This window comes from Vigna umbellata, chromosome 4 (assembly GCF_029865625.1).
Source record: "Vigna umbellata cultivar VRB3 chromosome 4, Vumbellata_1.0, whole genome shotgun sequence".
Lineage (NCBI taxonomy): Eukaryota > Viridiplantae > Streptophyta > Magnoliopsida > Fabales > Fabaceae > Vigna > Vigna umbellata.
The window spans coordinates 71,450,095-71,468,685 of NC_142168.1; the positions used below are offsets into that span (position 1 = coordinate 71,450,095).

Genomic DNA, 18,591 nt, shown 5'->3' on the forward strand with positions numbered 1-18,591 from the left:
CTTGGGTGAGATCCCAATGAAACGTTTTTGAGGAAAAAAAATTAATCTTGATATATATGAGTTAAGAGGGAAGTAAGAAAGATGATGAGAGAGAAGTTTTGTGTGAGCGAAGAAGAGAATGATGGTGCTATAGTCTTTTTATGAAATAAAATGAACTTATGCTTGTACAAGTGCTGAAATGAAAAGCGCAATAGTAACAAATATGTAGAAAGATGGTGATGGTGATGATATTGCCTAGATTCCGTTTTTATATTTCTTTCGAAATTTCAAATTTGCAGTTTCAAAAACTCAAATGTAATAAGTTTTTTAACTTTTTTCCTAACCACGGTCTCCAATTAAATAATTTCATGTTATAAATTAAATCCAAATTTCATATTATAATTTAAATCCAATTTCCACGTAATAAAAGATCCACCTCAATACATTTATTGTGCAACACGTCAACCACTTTTGACTCTATTTCTGACCACTTAACGGAAATGGCTTAAGTGTTACAAATTTACAAAATTTAGACCCAATTGAGACCGTTTTAAAGAAGAGGATTCGACTTGAGATTCCTCAACAAATATGAGGACCATATGAGGGTTTAAACCTTTTTATTTTGGAGTTAACCTATATTTCTTCTATTATAAATAGAGCACCTTATGTAGTATATTCAATACAAGAGAGATTAATCTCATACATAGTTTTCAATATATTTAACATCATACCAAAGCCTTGATTGTTTGAGTTTCTTCTAACATTATTGTTGTTATCGGCCACCAAGCAACTGGCGATCGGACACCTTAATAATTTTGTCATTCAACACTTGTGTCTTGAGTACCTTAGTATTACTTTCCTAATTTTAGTTCTCTACAGTGGATTTTTCACTTGTTGTCCATTGTTCGTTGTCTTTGTCTAACGACATTACCTGTGGGGGAAGTTTGTTTCTAGGTGCTTTGATGAATAAAGGATACCATTCTTTTGAAGAGCCAAATTGTCCACCTTGCATTGTCTATTATCATTGCGTCGTCATTTTCGTCATTTGTCGTGAGAGAGAGTTCTATTTCTATGTGGTGCAATCTAGTCTCTACAATCTATCATTGTCAGCCTACTAGGTCACCATTCGTTATTGATGACAATCTAGTCCCTGCAGTTTGTCGTTGTCTGTCACTACTGAATCGTAGTCCACTACTGATGGTAATCTTCTTTGTCAAAGTCATCATAGTTGAAGTTTCACGGTAGTCTATCATTGTCCAATATTATTCTTCCATAGTTACTATTAATTGTTTGTCGACCTTTTTCTGCACTCATTCACAACTGGATGTGAATAATGCATTTCGCAACAACAATTTACAAGAAGAGATTTATATGGAGAAGCCTCCAAGATTTGTTGCTCAGGGTAGTCCTTTTGGGTTGATATTTCATCTTCACAAATCATTAACAATTTGGTGTCACTCGAGATGCAGAAGTAGATACTTTCACTAACTATTTATTGATTATATTACTAACAAGCTTGGTACATACGATTTGTATGCACCAGCTTGAGGGGGTTGTTAAATATATTATCTTTATCTTTTATTTTTAGTTAATTTGTTACTATTCTTTATTTGTATTTTGAGTTTAGCTTATATTTTTTCTATTATAAATAAAGCATCTTATATGTATATTAAACACAAAAGATATTAATATCATACATAAACATATTCAAAATTGTGCTGTTTTATGAGTTAATGTGAAATTACATGAAAAGGTGATTGAACATACACTTGGGAATGAACCAAAATTAGAGAAAATAATGGGGAATGAACCAAAATTAAAGAAAATCTATTTTTTTTTACGTAAGATGATAAACAAAGGTTCGACATTCACGAGTATTTTATATATAATTTTAATTGACTAGAAAAAACTTCATGATTAATTGTCAAGAAAAGTGTTGCTGGATGACTTTTAAGAAGAAAAATGTTCTCGTAGCTTTTGTTAAGCATGTTTATCACAATTTCTTTTTATTGATAAAATCTCAACAAACTAAGATAGTTAAAAAAACATAAAATTTTGAAGAAATGGACAAAACTATGCTGTGTAGAAATTATGTATTTAAACATTTGTAGATTGAGGTTGCAAGCACTATTTATTATGTATTATTCATTAAACTTTTGTTGGATAAGACTATTTGTGAGCTATTAAAAGGAGGAAGAGCCTCATTATATTTTTATCTTTAGTTTTCAATGTTTTATCCTTAGTACCAAGGATCAATTGGGTAAGGTTGATTCCAAGGTAGGTAAAGGTATATGTCTTAGTTACTTTGTCAAATTCAAAGTCTATAGTTAATACATTGGTCATCGAAGAAACCATAATTATTAAGTTTAATGATTTCTTTCAAAACATCATATTTTGGAAATAATTTTACAAATATGTAAATTACAATACCAAATGATGCTAAGCTTCATCTAGCATATTATGAATCCTTCACTTCAAGATTTGAACTTAGATAAATTATTGAAAATACATTTTTCTCTCATTCAAAAGAGAAAATCATTTGAGAAACCGAAGGAAATAAAACATAATAATCAATACGAGAACAAACATTATATGCATTTGTTTATTAGATTGAGTCCAAATGGATAAAATAAACATTGTCACATAATGATTGGATGATTGACATAGAAGGAAATTTTAATCATTTTATTAAAAATAATGTTCGAAAGATAATACCTCTTCTATTATAAGGCAAAAGGATCAGCGGGAACTAGATGGATGCTCATAAACAAGCTCACATTTAACACTTTTCTTTTAAGAAATGACTCTATGACAACAAAGTCAACATATTTTTTTCAAAAAAAGGAGAATTAGAAAGAGAAAAAAATATTATTATTAATATTATTATTATTATTATTATTATTATTATTATTATTATTATTATTATTATTCATATTTATGTTAATGATATAACTTTTGATGCTTCTAATAAATTTTTAAGTTTAAATTTTTTCAAGTTATGCAAAGTAAGTTCAAGATGAGAATAGTAAAATAACTAAAGTTCTTGGAATTATAAATCAAGAAACATGAACATAATATCATCATCATAAACAAAATATACAAAGAAAATGTTGAAGAAATTCAAGGTAGATGAATCAAAGGCCATGAAAACTTCCTTGCATGCCCTTTTACCAAATATAAAATAGGCTCTCTTCTTTATCTCATAATTTGTAAACCAAATATTACGCATAATATTTGTTTTCTTGTTAGATATCAATCTAATCCAAAAGAAATTACATCTCAAGGTTATGAATAGGATTTTTTATTATTTAGTTGACACTTCTAACATGTATTTGTGTTATAAGAAAAACCATGTGTAAGTTTCAATTTTTTATAGGTAAAGTATTAGAAGGAGAACTACTATACCTATATTTTGTGAAAATAGTAATGCCATCAGTCAATCCAAAAATTTTATACAACACTACAAAGTAAGGCATACTGAAATGAAATAGCATTTCATTACAGATTATGTAAAAAGAATATTTTTTATATAAAATTTACTTTTGCAAATAATTAACAAGTTGATATAATTACTAAATTCATGCGAAAGGAACATTTTTTTAATTGAGTAAAATTTTAATGTGATTAATTATGTCTGGATAAGAAGTTTTCATTTGAAGAGCATAAGCAATTTTGTTGAGTATATACAAATGAAGGATAAATAATAAACAAATGAAGCAAATTAGGTGGAAATGCATAGTTTTTTTAACTACCAAAGCAAAGCATACGGTGAAATGTTGTAAGATAAAATGAGTATTTGTTGTGACCCCTATAAATTTAAAAGAAATTAGGTTTTTTCATTTATTTATTGACTATTTTGAAAAAGCAAACTTCTGCAGCTAAATTTACTATATTTTTTATACTTTGACACACATAAATTTTTTTTACATTCATTTGACAATACTTTTCCTTACTTTTTACTTTTTCATTCTTGAAAAAGAAAAATGATTCTTTAAGATACCTAAAACTTTTACATTTATTTGACATTATCCTTACTTACTTTTTACTCTCTTCTTTCTTGACACTTTTAGGACCATTTTACTCTTATACTCTCTGTTAAATGAATGTAAAAATGTGTTATGGTACCATTTCTCCTTAAAAAAATACAAAAAAATTATATTTTTATGATCATTTTACCTTTGTATTGTGTGTCAAATGAAATGTAAAAGTATGTTATGGTACCATTACTCTTTTTGATAAAATCATGGAAAAAGCTAAATGAGAGAAACATCTCTTGATTTGTGTTTTTTATTAATGACACATGTTAACTTTCAATTTCAACCTTCATCTTTCTAAAATATTCAAACCTTCTTAAATCTTATCTTCTTTTAATTATTCCTATTTTATATGACATGCAAAAGATTGTTTTTTTTTCAAACATTCATGCGATTTTAGGGAAGAAGTTTCAAAGATATATCATGTCTAAAAAGGGAAAGATCTAACATGGAGCATTTTTTGAATATGTAACTTTTATATTTTGTGTATCATCTTAACCAAATCACGATTTTATTATAATTTTAACTCTAATATCACTTATTGGATTGAATGTTTATTATTATATACAAAATTATACTTGACAGTCACGATAAAATTCTTTCTATGTAGGAGTGCAACCATTCAAATATTGTGATTTAATTATAACTTGTTTCATTTTTTTTACCACGAGATAATTGATATTATTCACAATAGTAGTGATAACATGAAAGTGAAAAACAAAACTCACAAGAAAAACAAAAATAATTATATCCACTAAAATTAAAAATAGAAACCATGACACTGAAAAGATCTTAAAAATGATCAAAGTAAGATACTCATGTGAGAAAGAAATGTAGTATATACTATATTAGTTATGCTAATATAATTATATTTACTTTTTATATCCATTTCTTTTTTACTAATGTTATTTGGATGGACAACGTAAATTCAAGCTTTTACACTGCTATTTTTAATTTTGACTTTTTCTATCACAAAAACTTATTATTATAGAGATACGTCAAAATAAATCATTAATATCTTGGTGACAAATTAGGATTTTCTTATGAAAAGCCATTTTTTCTGCTATATAAAAAAGAATAATGTTTAGTTACTTTTTTTTTAAAAATGAGTAGTTTAATAAATATTTATAAACTTTTTCATATAAAACATTGCAAATTTAATGCAGCAATCCAAATTTTCTTTTCTTGCTAAGTTTTCTTATCTTTTCCCGTGTCATTTTCATGCATTGACAAGGAGGTCTTACATCAATGTCAAGCTTTCCCTAAAGAAACATAAAAGACAATCCAATTATTGCATAAAGCTGTTTAAAAGACGATTTTAATGCTTATTATTAACTAAATATAAATCAAAGTACAATAATGCCTATATATAATTTTATGTTAGTCTAAAATTGTTTGAAGTATTGTTTACATAAATTAAAATCAATGTAACATATACTTTTTAAAATATAAATAATTTAATTATATTTTATTATTATTATTATTTATTTATTACAACTTTTTATGTGAATAATCATTAGTTATAGGAAATTAAAATTAATGATTAAAACAAATTAATGTTTTATAAAGGTATTAATGATATACTATTAATCAATGTAACTTTTACTTGACTTAATTATATTCTCAACCACTTTATATAAAAAAGTTAATTTTGTGATGTAATCGCTAAAATACAAAGTTATGATTTAACGACTGGATGAATGAAATTAACTTTATATAAAGTTGGTGATGGAATAACATTTTGTAAAAGTTACGTTAATTTTATCAAATATAAAATTTGGAAGCGATTAAATTAACTTTTATCAGAATGTATTACTGGAATAATTTTTTTTTTATTTCACTTTCAAATAGATTATGTAAGGGCCCGGGAAATAAGTGGGTCTTATGTTGAGGCAGTTCGGCCTATATCACTAAGGACACTCTGATCTTAGTAGGGGTCTTTCTTTTTCTAACTCTGAGTTCATTTGCTCCTTCTCCTTTCTCTCTCTAAACATCTAAGTTTTCTTCTTCTTGCTCTGACTTCTCTCTACTCTTCCGCCAATTTTCACCGTTGAGATTTGAAATAGGTGGTGTTCTCTCGTTCACGGAGTTGAGAGCTTCTCATTCATCTGATTAAATTCTGTTTTGGACGGGTAAGTTATCTTTTCTGTTTTCCTTTTCTCTTGAGCCTAGGGCATGCAATTTTTGGTAGTTGCATGTAGCCAATGGTTTTTCTCTCTAGATTCTCTACCTATTCTAACTCTAAGAGATGTCTCTGTTCCCAATTTGACGGTTTGTAGGTTGTGTTGAACTTGCTTCTGTGCAAGGGTTACTGTTTTTGGGTTCTTCTAAAGAGTATTGTGCTTGTAACCACCAAGGTAAGGGGAGTTAGTCATATATTGTTTGGACTGTATTATGTGTGTGTTTGAATAAATTGTGATTTATTTTTCTGTTATGTTATGTTTTTGGTGATGAGCATGTTGGTTTGTATTATTGGATGTGTAACAGTAGCATAATCATGGTGTACTGTATGTTTTTGACTTGGATGAGTTGTTGGTTGTACTGGGTTTCAGGTTTGGGGTAAGAATTATGATAAAATAGTCAATATGGATAGTTACAGGTACTGTTTTAGATTACTGTGAAGGGAAGTGTAGTATTGGAATTGGACAAATTGAGTCTAGAACCCCATATAACAGTTTGTATAACTTAAATAAATTAACTGGGAATTGCTGAGAGTACTTTGTTGGTAGGATAGAGGAACCTTAAAAACCTGAGTTGGCACATCCCTGATCATAGAGCAGCCCTGGTCTGATCCAGTCAGTTGTGACTAGTCATATGTGCTGGCGTCGAAGGTGAGTTTGATGCGTTCAGACATTGGGTTCTTCTCCAATGACCAATTGGGCAGTTTGGGCTAGCATAGGTGAGTCAACTAGAACTGGTCCGAGTCCTAAAACTAGAATAAAACATGTTAAAAATAGCATAATTGGATTTAGGTCCCTAAGTTGTTGAAATTGGTGTTTTAGAGTTAAAATTGAACTCTAATCACTTTAAAAGGGTAGTAGGAATGTTTAGAATCATTTAGATAAGTTTAATTAAGTATAAAACAAGAATTAAGGGTGTTAGAAGTTAGTAGAAATGGTTAGAAATCGTCATGTTGGGTTCTGGTAGCAATTATGCAGAATTCTGCAGAATGCTGCAGTTGACCGTTCGGTCTTAATGAGTGGTATTGGTAGCGTTCGGTCTTAGTGAGTGGTCTTGATAGTGTTCGGTCTCTCTTAGCGGTCGATCCTAAATAGTGTTCGACCAAGGTTCTAAGTGTTCGGCCAAGGCTCTAGGTGTTCGGCCAAGGCTCTAGGTGTTCGGCCAAGGCCCTAAGTGTTCGGCCAAGGCTCTAGGTGTTCGACCAAGGCTCTAGGCGTTCGGCCAATGTTTTAGTGTTCGGCCAAGGCCCTAAGCGTTCGTCCAAGACTCTAAGTGTTCGGCCAAGGTTCTAAGTGTTCGGCCAAGGTTCTAAGTGTTCGGCCAAGGATCTAGGTGTTCGGCCAAGGCTCACAACGTTCGGCAGAAGCTCTTAGTGCTCGGCCAAAACTCACGGCATTCGGTTCAAGCTCATTTGCTCTTTGTTTGGTTTGAATTAAGTGTGCGGAATGATTGAAATGCATAGTATGATCGTGGTAATGTTATTATACTGAAAGTATGTGAATGTATGAGACATGTTTGGTGGTTGAATGTAATAAGTATGGTGTATGGACGTAATTCCATGATCTTCAAGGAAAAGATTCATGGTGGTGCCTTAGTGTTTAAAATGATCTGTAGGGAAGCTCAGTCTTGGGAGTTTTCCTGACGCTCCAATGGTCTTTTATTCTCAAGTAGAGAGGATTGAACCATGTGGTGAGGAGTAGCAGGAGGTCTTAGTCTTGGGGGCTTCCAGTATGCCTTAAGGCCTGGAACAGGCTAACCTTGTGAGTGTGGTAGGGTGGGGAACCCAAGTTTCATAAGCCACCATGAGCGCATAACCCGCCATAGCTCGACAGTCATTCTAAGTCCGGACGAGTCAAGTCTAGTATATGACATGCTAGGTTGTATGATTTAACTTGCTTGGATTGAAGTAATTCTTGATGTGTTATTTACTCTAATATTGTATGATTGCTTGTAAAACTAGCTCACCCTTGCTCGTGTGGTTGTGTTTTGTTTGGGTATGCTTTCTTTTGCAATGATCATCCAATTGGATGTGAGCAAATGAAGAGGAGGTGTCCGTGGAGTAAGCGCTGGAAGATGGTGATGCGGTAGCTTAGTACTTCTAGGATTATAATTTGTAGAGCTATTTTGATAATACTTCTCAGGGGTCCTTTATATTTAAGAAACCAATTCTGATTTTATTTTGGATGACTATAATCACAATAGTCTATTATATGTCTCTAACTGCTTTCCAATATTATAACTGAATTACGTCTTTATTATATATGCATGTCGTATATGTTGGGATGTCACAGATTATATATATTATATTTTATATTAATATAAGATTATTTGATGTCTATTTATATAAATTAAGATTGATCTATTGTGATTTTTTCTAAGTATGGTAAAATGCGAATCATTTAATCGTGTTGTTGTATTCTTACATGAAAATATAAAATTATACTTTAATTGAGTAAATTGTTATAGTTTGATTATTATTAATATATATTATTTTATAAACGACATGATTTACTTTGTATTTATATTTTATTTTCGCTTAATCTTCAATTAATTTATATACATTAATCTTATAATGTAAAACTAAAAAAAGTAGAAGTAGAAAATCTATAAATATTGTATTAAATAAAGCCAATAAAACTTATTATGTTTAATAAGTTGTTTAAAAAAACTAATTTTTGTAAACATTTTCTTTACTATTTTATCCTTAAAGTTACGTTAATTGTTAGAATTAGTAAATTTGTAATCGTATTAAGTATTTGATTACATATGGAGAAACAGGGTTGGATACATGTAGTGACAAATTTGAAAATCAAAGGGCTCACTTATCATGCTGGTGTCATCATTCCCCTTTCCCTTTTCGAAATTTGTCCCATGGTAAGTTTTTCAGTAAAACTAGAAAACAAAAATCTAACAGATATTTTTCTTTCCTAAAAAATGCATATCGTACGGTCTCAATTCTCACTCAGATATAAATAAATGCCCATTTTGAATCCTGACCCCATCATCGTCCATACCTTCTCTCTCTAACTTCTCTGTCTGTAAAATTTTCTCACTGGTTAGTTTTCGAACACTAATATATATATATATATATATATATATATATATATATATATATATATTATAATTCATAATTTGCATCCTCAGGTTCCAACTAGGGTTTGAGTTTTTCCTTTTCTTCTCAACCTGTAGAAATCAAGATTACACATAACAAAACCCAGCATTTTTTTTCGTTTTAATTTTGGCTTCAGATTTTTTATTATCGAAATTGTGAAATGGAGGGAGCAGGCAGTGGGAGCGGAGAAGTGTCGACGGCGGGGCCGACACCGATTCCGAACGCTAACGCGCCGCCGCCTTTCCTGAGCAAGACGTATGACATGGTGGACGACCCTTCGACGGACTCAATTGTGTCGTGGAGTCCAACGAACAACAGCTTCATTGTTTGGAACCCTCCGGAGTTCGCCAGAGACCTTTTGCCCAAACACTTCAAGCACAATAACTTCTCCAGCTTCGTTCGCCAGTTAAACACCTACGTAAGTAAACCCCTTCTGACTTTCGTTTTCTACACTTGGACCATTGTTTACCGGCAATTGTGAATTGGATTAACTGTTTCCGAGTGGGAAATGGAGGGTTTTTCTTGAACTGTTCTTGAATTGTTCTTGAATTGTTCTTGAATTGTTCTTGAATTGTTCTTTATGTTTACCGTCCTTGGTTGTCGTTTCAACTGAAGTAGATAGTGGGCCTTGAAGTTGGAATTATAATGGAGGAAGTAACTGTTATTTATTTCTCGGATATATGTTGGGTCAATCACGTAATTAAATTTATGGGTTGTTTTGTCTGGATGATTATGAAGAGTGAATGGATTGCGATTATTGTTTATTTGGGATGGACCACCTAAGGGGAATGTGAGGAAACATATCTTTGCTAGATAAGTTACATGATTGCTTGTTTATTTGTGTGATGACTCAAGGCATGCTCGTTGATTGGTCTGTCCTCTATTTTGAGGGGATGCGTCAATGTTCGCTGCAAAAACCGAGTGATTAGATCCGATGATATGTTATCATAAATTTGATTGTAGGCTGGTTACACTATGTTGAATGTGTAACTTCATTTAAGTATGAAAAATTATTTGTTTTAAGTTGAGTTTGTCTATTTTTTTATTGTGGTAAGTTAAGGATTAGGGTAAAAAATGACCTGGTGGCTCAGCCGAAGCAGTGACCATTTTTGAGGAAAATGGAATTAATAATCTTTGCAACCAGTTTTGTAGTGCGGTCACTCCTAGCCTGATTTAACTACGACTTTTTCCAACTAGTTTATGGAGTTGAGTATGCTTAAAATCAACTTTTAAGATGATATCAAAATTTATCCCAGATCTATTGTTGGGTCATTTGCATTTTCCGTGCTCCAAGCTGGTAGCCCGAGGAATAGATGGTAACGTTGAAAAGCCCCTTTAGAAGTGATCAATCCCAGGCAACTCTAGTTATGGCATGTTTTGGGGTTGCACTAATTGTAGCTTCAAGGGTGGGGATTTAGTTTTTCATCAACTAGATATACTACTTGAATAGAGTTTATAGAGCATGGGCGGTCCTTCACTTTCCAAGTTGATTTTGTGGAGTTTAATTAAGACTTAAACTTAAATTCTAAGCCGTCAAACTTAGTATTTGTGTTAAATAATGTTAGCTAGGTGATTTTGAATGATGAAAGGCCATTTGCCACACATTCACCATTCTATTTCAGATCTGTTGAGCACTTTCTATTAGAATGCAAATTCTATTAATTACTTCCTCTTCTAGAGATCAATTTAAACTAAACTCTATAGCTATTTATTGACATTTTTACTCAAGTTAGGAGGTATTTATATACTTGGTTATTTTGGGTGCATTTGATGTCAAAATCTTCTGGCTATTGAGAACAAATTAGCTTGATTGACTAGAGATATGGTCAAGTTATAATATACAAGTGGAAGCAATTCTCATACTTTGTAAGTTAGTTTTGTAGGTTGAGTTAGGTATCTAAAATGTACCACAATCTATCCTAAAAAGGTTTGTTGGGTTATCATATCACTTGCTATCAAGTTACTATAAAGTCTCACATTTGAGATTTCCATTTCTCAATTTGAATGGGTGTATTGGAGATCTCACATCAATTAGAGATATGATCAAATTATGGTATGTAAGTAGGTGCAAACCTCAAAATTCAAGCCAATTTTCATAGAGTTGAATCAGGCCTAAATCCATTTGAGCCTGTTATAGGAAGGTTTGATTGGTCTATCAAGTTCCTATTAGACTACCTCCAAATATCTTGTCCTACACTGGAGATGTCCCCAATCCTTGATGTGACTAGTTGTGTCCGAAATCTTACATCAACTAGAGATGCTTCTAAATTATAATATATAAGTAAGTATAAATCTTACCTTGTAAGCTAGTTTTGTAAAGTTGAATTAAGCCAAAATCCACTTTTTAAAAAGCTCATTGTCAAAATCTTTCCTAGGATAAAAATGTATATATTCGGTAAACTTATACACTATTGTTTTCTAGTTTTCTACACAATACAGCTACTTCCTTCTAAATTTTGTATAACCATAGTTTGTGACATCTTAACAACACGGGATGAACCATAGTTTTGGAGCCACGTCAAATGATATCTGTTAATGATCATATGTATAGGCATGTTGGTCCATGTTTGTGTGTCTAAGTTTTCTAAACACTTCAAGTTATGTAACTCTTGGGAGTTTAGCTTGTGAAAGCATCACAGCTTTTCTTAAATTTTTTTGGCAACCTTGTTGGTTTGTATGCTTATATGCAGGAGAAAAGTATCTAAATTCCAAAATCTAGTAGTTGATTGTGAGATTTTGTGGTGTTGTGCCACTGTGGCTCGTTATGCATCGCCTTGCATCACATTTTCATAAGCTTCCATTGCAGAGCCCCAAGCTAGTGATAATCATGGCATTATTGTGGTATCACAGTCACTACTGATGATTCATGAGCTTCATCTTGGCCCCCTCTGTTTCGACAGTGCTTCTTGCTCTAGTTTTCACCTGCTATTGTTAGGAAATCATAGTTGTCATTGTGTTGTGCATGCTCTTCTTATGGTTTGAATTTCACCCTTTACATGTGTTTATTATCATTTTCTTGCCACTCTACAGCAATTCATGGCATTGTTTGCTCTTGTTTGTAGCAACTCCTGTCCTGTTCTGTCCCACCTCTGTTCTCAAGGTTTTTTCTGGTGTGTGCAGTTTACAAAGACCTCTGTTTTTTACTCTTTGATTTTATTATTGAAAATATTGCTTTAAAAATTATTTTATTATTCACTAGAATCGTAGTCTTTTTCTGCTTTTATTACAAATTTTGAATTAGATTCATAATGTTTCCACCGGTGGCTGGGTTAAAGAAACAAGTAGCATTGGATTATTATAATATATATCAAATTTAATGTAATAGAAATGCATACACACAAGTTTGGTAGTGCATGTGTTTCGGCTAGTGTGCAATATATAAATCATAAATAATTTATCTTGTATCATAAGTCCTGAGGTAGGCTGCTTTGCTCTGGTGTATGGGATTAACTACTTTGCCTAGAATCTAGTTCCCAAGAAGAACCTGTCTCAGGCTATGGAGGAGCCCTTTTCATGCAGACGTGGGTTAAATGAATAATTCTGTTTTGTTGCCCGTTTAATCTTTTTGCTATATTGTTGCATCTTATCCATATGTTACCATTTTTAATTTCCTCCTTCAAGGTTTTCGGCTGTTAGTGCATGCCAAATGTTGTGTATATCAAATAAAAAGTTTTACATTTGGCCTCCTTGTGACCTTACGTTTCTCACAACAATTCATCATTAAGCAGGGTTTTAGAAAGGTAGACCCGGATCGCTGGGAGTTTGCAAATGAGGGATTTTTAAGGGGTCAAAAGCACTTGCTTAAGACCATATCTCGGCGGAAACCTGCCCATGGTCATAATCATCAACAAGCACAACAAGTACACGGACAGAATTCATCGGTTGGGGCTTGTGTAGAAGTTGGGAAGTTTGGACTTGAGGAAGAGGTTGAAATTCTCAAGAGAGATAAGAATGTGCTCATGCAAGAGCTTGTGAGATTGAGGCAGCAGCAGCAATCTACTGATAACCAGCTGCAGACTATGGTTCAGCGCCTTCAGGGAATGGAGCAACGACAGCAACAAATGATGTCATTCCTTGCAAAGGCTGTTCAGAGCCCTGGTTTCTTAGCTCAATTTGTACAACAGCAAAATGATAGTAATAGACGCATAACAGAGGCAAATAAAAAACGTCGACTGAAGCAGGAAGGTATTGGTGAAATGGAACATACAGCTGCTTCTGATGGGCAAATTGTTAAATATCAACCTCTGATAAATGAAGCAGCAAAAGCAATGGTAAGGCAAATAATGAAATTGGATGCTTCTCGACAAGAATCTTTCAGTAATAACCCCGATAATTATTTGATTGGTGATCATTCATCACCATCCAGTGAAATGGACAGGGGAAACTCTTTGAGTCGATCTTCTGGAGTAACACTTCAAGAGGTCCCTCCAACTAAGGTGCAGTCTTCTTATGTTCCATCTGCAGCAAGGACTCAAGGGCACGGTCCTTCAACAGGAAAATCTGATATTCTATCTTCTTCCCAAGTTGCAGCCTGTGAAGAAGTTACATATCCTAATCTAAATGTTTCAGTTGGGGAACCTAATGCACCTGCTATCCCTGTTACTCAAACAGATGAAATAATGCCGGACCTTGCTACAATACCAGATATAGTAGCAGTAAACATTCTCAATATTCCTCAAGAAAATTATATGGCACCAGAAACTGGTGGTGACGGATACATGGATCCTACTTCATTTGGGGTGAATATGTCACTACCCCTTGATTTTGATAGTATTTCAACTGAACCAGACATCGATGATTTGTTGAACAATCCTCACTTTTGGGATGATATTGTGCGAACTCCGGTGTCAGAGGATATTGAAACGAATGGTACTGAAGTATTCTATGAGAATGAGTTGCAGCCAACTGAAAATGGATGGGAAAAATCTCAACATATGGACCTACTTACTGAACAGATGGGCTTACTTTCTTCTGATGCAAAAAAAAATTGAATGTCTTATGAAAATGTACATTAATAATTCATATTGTTCAAGGTAACCTTGTCCCCAACAATGAGTGATGTTCTTTTAGTACTAATTACACCTGCAAGTGCTCACTCAGAACTAACATGGATTTTGTTTAGTCTGGCTTAGTTTGTGCATATCAGACCAAAATTAATTGTCTTGTTGTAGACTAATATTGATTTTACTTATATTTTATGAAATATTAATTGTGAACTCATAGTATGTATTCTCAGTGTTTGTTGGACTCATTTATTAGTTAAAAAGACTCAATTACATTTTTAGCTTTTGAAATTTGAGGTAAATCTGTTTTTGGTCATTCAATTTTCTTAAAATGTTCTCCTAAATATAGAAAATTTCATAAATACTAAATTTGAAGAATTAAAATGATTTTTTTTCATAATATTGTAATCTTTAAATAGTAAATTTGTTGGGTTGAAATTGCATTTTTAAATCTGAAAAATTTTACTTAAAAAATTAAAGTGAGCTTCATTTCTAATTTTAAGTACTAAAAATATAATTAAAACAAAATAAAAGCTAATTTTAAATATATTTTTTTAAATCACTAATCTTTTCCAATTGGCCTAATTAATATTTATTATTGATTATAATTAATTTATTGTTAACATAGAAATATTATTAATATAAATACTGTAAAACTCATATTAACATGGTTATAGTTTAATAAGTAACATGTTTATTATTTAGTAAAATTAAGGTAATATATATTTTATTTTTTTTTTTATTTTTATTTTTCAGTTCAATTCTCTATTTTATTTGTATTTTTATTACTAATTTATAATATTGTATTATTTAAATAAATTTGTAATATATAATACAGTAATAAAATATATTTTAGAATTTCAGAATTAAAATTGTTCGTGGGTCTCATATTTCAATAACTATTATATTTCACCATGCTTCATTTTTTCCATGATTATAAAATATAATCTTTATAATTTTACTGTAAATATAAATAATTTTTATAATTTCATTGTAAATATTTTTTATTTATTTTGTAAGTAGTTTTACGATTACAAAATTGTTAAATTTATAAAAATAATTTAATTGAAAAAAATAATAATACCAAATGAATAAAATTGATAAAGTAATTATTTTAGTTTAAAAAACTTAAATAATAAAATTATAAAATAAATGTGGACGAGGAAATTCATATAAATATTTTTTAATAAATAGACAACATTGATTTAATAATAAAATACTATGTTTAACTAAACTAGTCTCAGACTCGTGGATTTTTTTTAATTTGGATTAAGAAATTAATAAATTATTTATATTTAAATAATAGTTTAATTACATAATTATACTTAAGTTTTATAATTATGTATAATTATGTATATTATATATAATATTTAAATAATGAATTTGATAATATAAAAAATATTTTTATAAAAAACTAATTAAAAATAAATAGTATTATTTTAATATTGATTTCTTATGTTAAATTAATGGATTATACAAAATACAGCTAATAATACCAATACCAATAATAATAGATTATACGCATCATAATCATAATCATAATAATAATAATAATAATAATAATTATAATAATTATAATAATATTAAAAATAATATTTAGATATGAATTTGTTTGTTTTAAATTATAAAATTGATACTAATGGATTAGTGATATATAGTAAACAATATTACTCATATGGTTAAAAATTATAACTAAATTTTTGAGTTATATATTATATTAAAATAAAATATGTATGTTACATATGTATTGTGTAATATTATTATGCATATTTAATCATCTCGAACATCCCTATTTGTGTAGGGTTGTCTCAATTAGGTCCTTGTATTGTAAATGTTTTCAATTAAATCTCTGTTTCTGTAAAATTGAGTTAATTGGAGCATTGGAATTTAATTATTTTAAATTTTAAAAAACTATCCTCTTCTTTCTCGCATTCATCTCTTCCTCTTTATCCTCTCCATGTCATCTCCCTTCGCCTCTCCCGCCGTACCCTTGGCAACTCCTGGTGGCTCCCCTAGGAGAAGTGCATCGCCAAATCCTCACGCGCGACCCCCAATCTGGCCTCGTCTCGATCCGCTCCCCCTTACTCCCTCTCAAACGTCACCGTTTTGTCCTTTGTCAAAACCCTACCCTACAATGTCATCATCTTCGTCGTCAATTCCCTTCTCATCCCTACGGCCTTGACCTCATGGCGTTTGAAATTCGCCCCAACATCGTCCTCAACATCACCAAAACCCTAATCGACGACCACAACTTCAACGTCATCGCCTCAATGCTCGCGGCCTCCGGCGTAGTTCAGGTAGTGTTGGTGATTCGGATACTGAGTTTGAATTTCATTAGTTATTTTCTACATGTTACTTATGTGAAACTCTATCATGTGTACATTATTTAGACTTTGACATTTAACTAACTATTTAATTTCCAATTTTAGGAATTTGAGGCTAATGAGGGTGGTGCTGGAATCACTCTTTTCATATTGGTGGATGATGCCTTTGCTGATCTTCCATCCTCTGTGGCCCTTCAGTCTCTACCTGCAAATAAAAAAGGGGTGGTTCTTAAATTCCATGTCCTTCATTCCTATTACCCTTTTGGCTCGCTTGAATCTGTTGTTAACCCCTTCCAACCCACCCTCACCACTAAGGCCATGGGTGCTGGTAGTTTCACACTCAGCATTTCGCGTGTGAATGGATCTGTTGCCATCAACACAGACATTGTACAGGCCTCAGTTACACAGACCGTCTTTGATCAGAACCCTGTTGCCATTTTTGGGGTTTCCAAGGTTCTCTTGCCTCAGTTTACATTTCTTTTCAAATTTAGCTTGTGCCGGTTTTCTTTTAGCTTGAGCACTAGAGCTAATATTTTCTATGGTGGCCCCTTTTCTAAACAATCGGTGTTTTGGATCTTCTTTAAAGTTGGACTATTTGACCAAATCTCATTTTTTGAAGATTTTGGATTTGTTGAGAAAGTGAAAATGTCAGACAGAGTGAAGACAAAAGATGAACTTTTCTTCCCTCTTCCCTCCTTCAACACCCTCTCATTCGAATTGCCCAATTCTCGTCACCACCTCCACCACCATCTTGCCGGTTTAACGTGACCGAAGAAGTGACCCAGTGACCTCAAACAACTTTGCAAACTCGTCAATTCCCACCTCTCCACTAAGAAAACCGTAGAGGAAAACAATGGGCTTGCTTTGATTTCTTCCTTGTTGGGTCCTTTCACCTCGCACGTGGTTGGGTCGGAAGCGATTGGGATTCTTGTCAATTTGGATTTGGGTTCGAAGCTGAAGAGGAATCTCATGCAACCCGCGAAGGTTTCATTGTTGGTGGACATCATAAACGAGGGAACCATCTAGACGAAGATGAATTGCACCAAGTTGATTCAATGTTGTTAGTGGAAGGTAACCCCTCGGAGACAACGGGGAGAGGATAAAAAGGAAGAGGATGAATGCGAGAAAGAAGGAGGATAAATAAAACCCAAACATCGTAATCAGTTTTGCATAAATAAAACATTACGTTTTGATTTCATTCAACTAAATTAAATATGTAAATAAAAGAAAGCCAACTTAGTGACCAATGTGTGCCACGTCAGTAAAACTTGGTCATGTCACTCTGCCACGCACAACATTTTTAAACGTCGTCCAGCCAAATTAACGGCAAAGGCTAAATTGATTCAACTATACACAATAAGGAACCTAATTCAGACAATTTAGAATACGAGGACCTATTTGAGAAAAACCTCCACCAATAGGGATGTTCAAAAGGATTAAACATATTCTATATAGAATAAATACAACATGAAGTTTGTAACATTCGAAAAATATAGTATAACTATATTATAGAGTCATCACATAACATGATAAAATAGAACAGTCATCTACTAAGTAATAAAGTGTTAACAATACAGTTATCCAAAAATAACCATAAAATTAAAATTTTACAAAATTCTGCCTAAAAAACAAAATTATAATCATAACCGATCGGTCCCTACAAAATCTCCACCTGACTAATTGGTCCTAGTCTAAGCAGTTGGATCCTCTTCATCCAGCGTCTGCTTCACCGAACACTCGTCATCCTCTGCTCACATCCACCGGATGATCATTGCAAAGGAGAAATGTCGAACGGGCAACATAGCAAGACAGAAAGAAGGGTAAGCCAGTGTAATTTAATAGTCATGTGAACATACAATCCAAACAAACATATTAGATAATCATACACATGTAGAAAAACATATAAACACATATTAACCGACCACTGCAACTTGACCGTCCGGACTATTATGAATATG

The 18,591-nt window shown here is 32.1% G+C and overlaps 1 protein-coding gene across 2 annotated transcripts; it reads left to right on the forward strand.

The window, feature by feature from the left end:
- Window positions 1-9,130: 9,130 nt before the first annotated feature.
- LOC148201137 (heat shock factor protein HSF8-like) lies at window positions 9,131-14,476 on the forward strand. 2 transcript variants are annotated; one of them, XM_088113571.1, is made up of 3 exons: window positions 9,131-9,249; window positions 9,443-9,724; window positions 13,035-14,476. In XM_088113571.1, the coding sequence occupies exons 2-3, from the start codon at window positions 9,467-9,469 to the stop codon at window positions 14,295-14,297; spliced, it is 1,521 nt and encodes a 506-aa protein (XP_087969697.1). In that variant the 5' UTR covers window positions 9,131-9,249; window positions 9,443-9,466; the 3' UTR covers window positions 14,298-14,476. The 2 variants fall into 2 exon arrangements, with proteins under 2 accessions (XP_087969697.1, XP_087969698.1); XM_088113572.1 differs by having other exon boundaries at window positions 9,185-9,249; window positions 9,480-9,724.
- The last annotated feature ends 4,115 nt before the right edge of the window (window positions 14,477-18,591 follow it).

Bases quoted from the DNA above. Each gene is read 5' to 3' on its own strand.
- LOC148201137 (XM_088113571.1), top strand. From the start codon at position 9,467: ATGGAGGGAGCAGGCAGTGGGAGCGGAGAAGTGTCGACGGCGGGGCCG. The intron at 9,725-13,034 runs GTAAGTAAACCC...ATCATTAAGCAG, and splicing joins TTCGCCAGTTAAACACCTAC to GGTTTTAGAAAGGTAGACCC.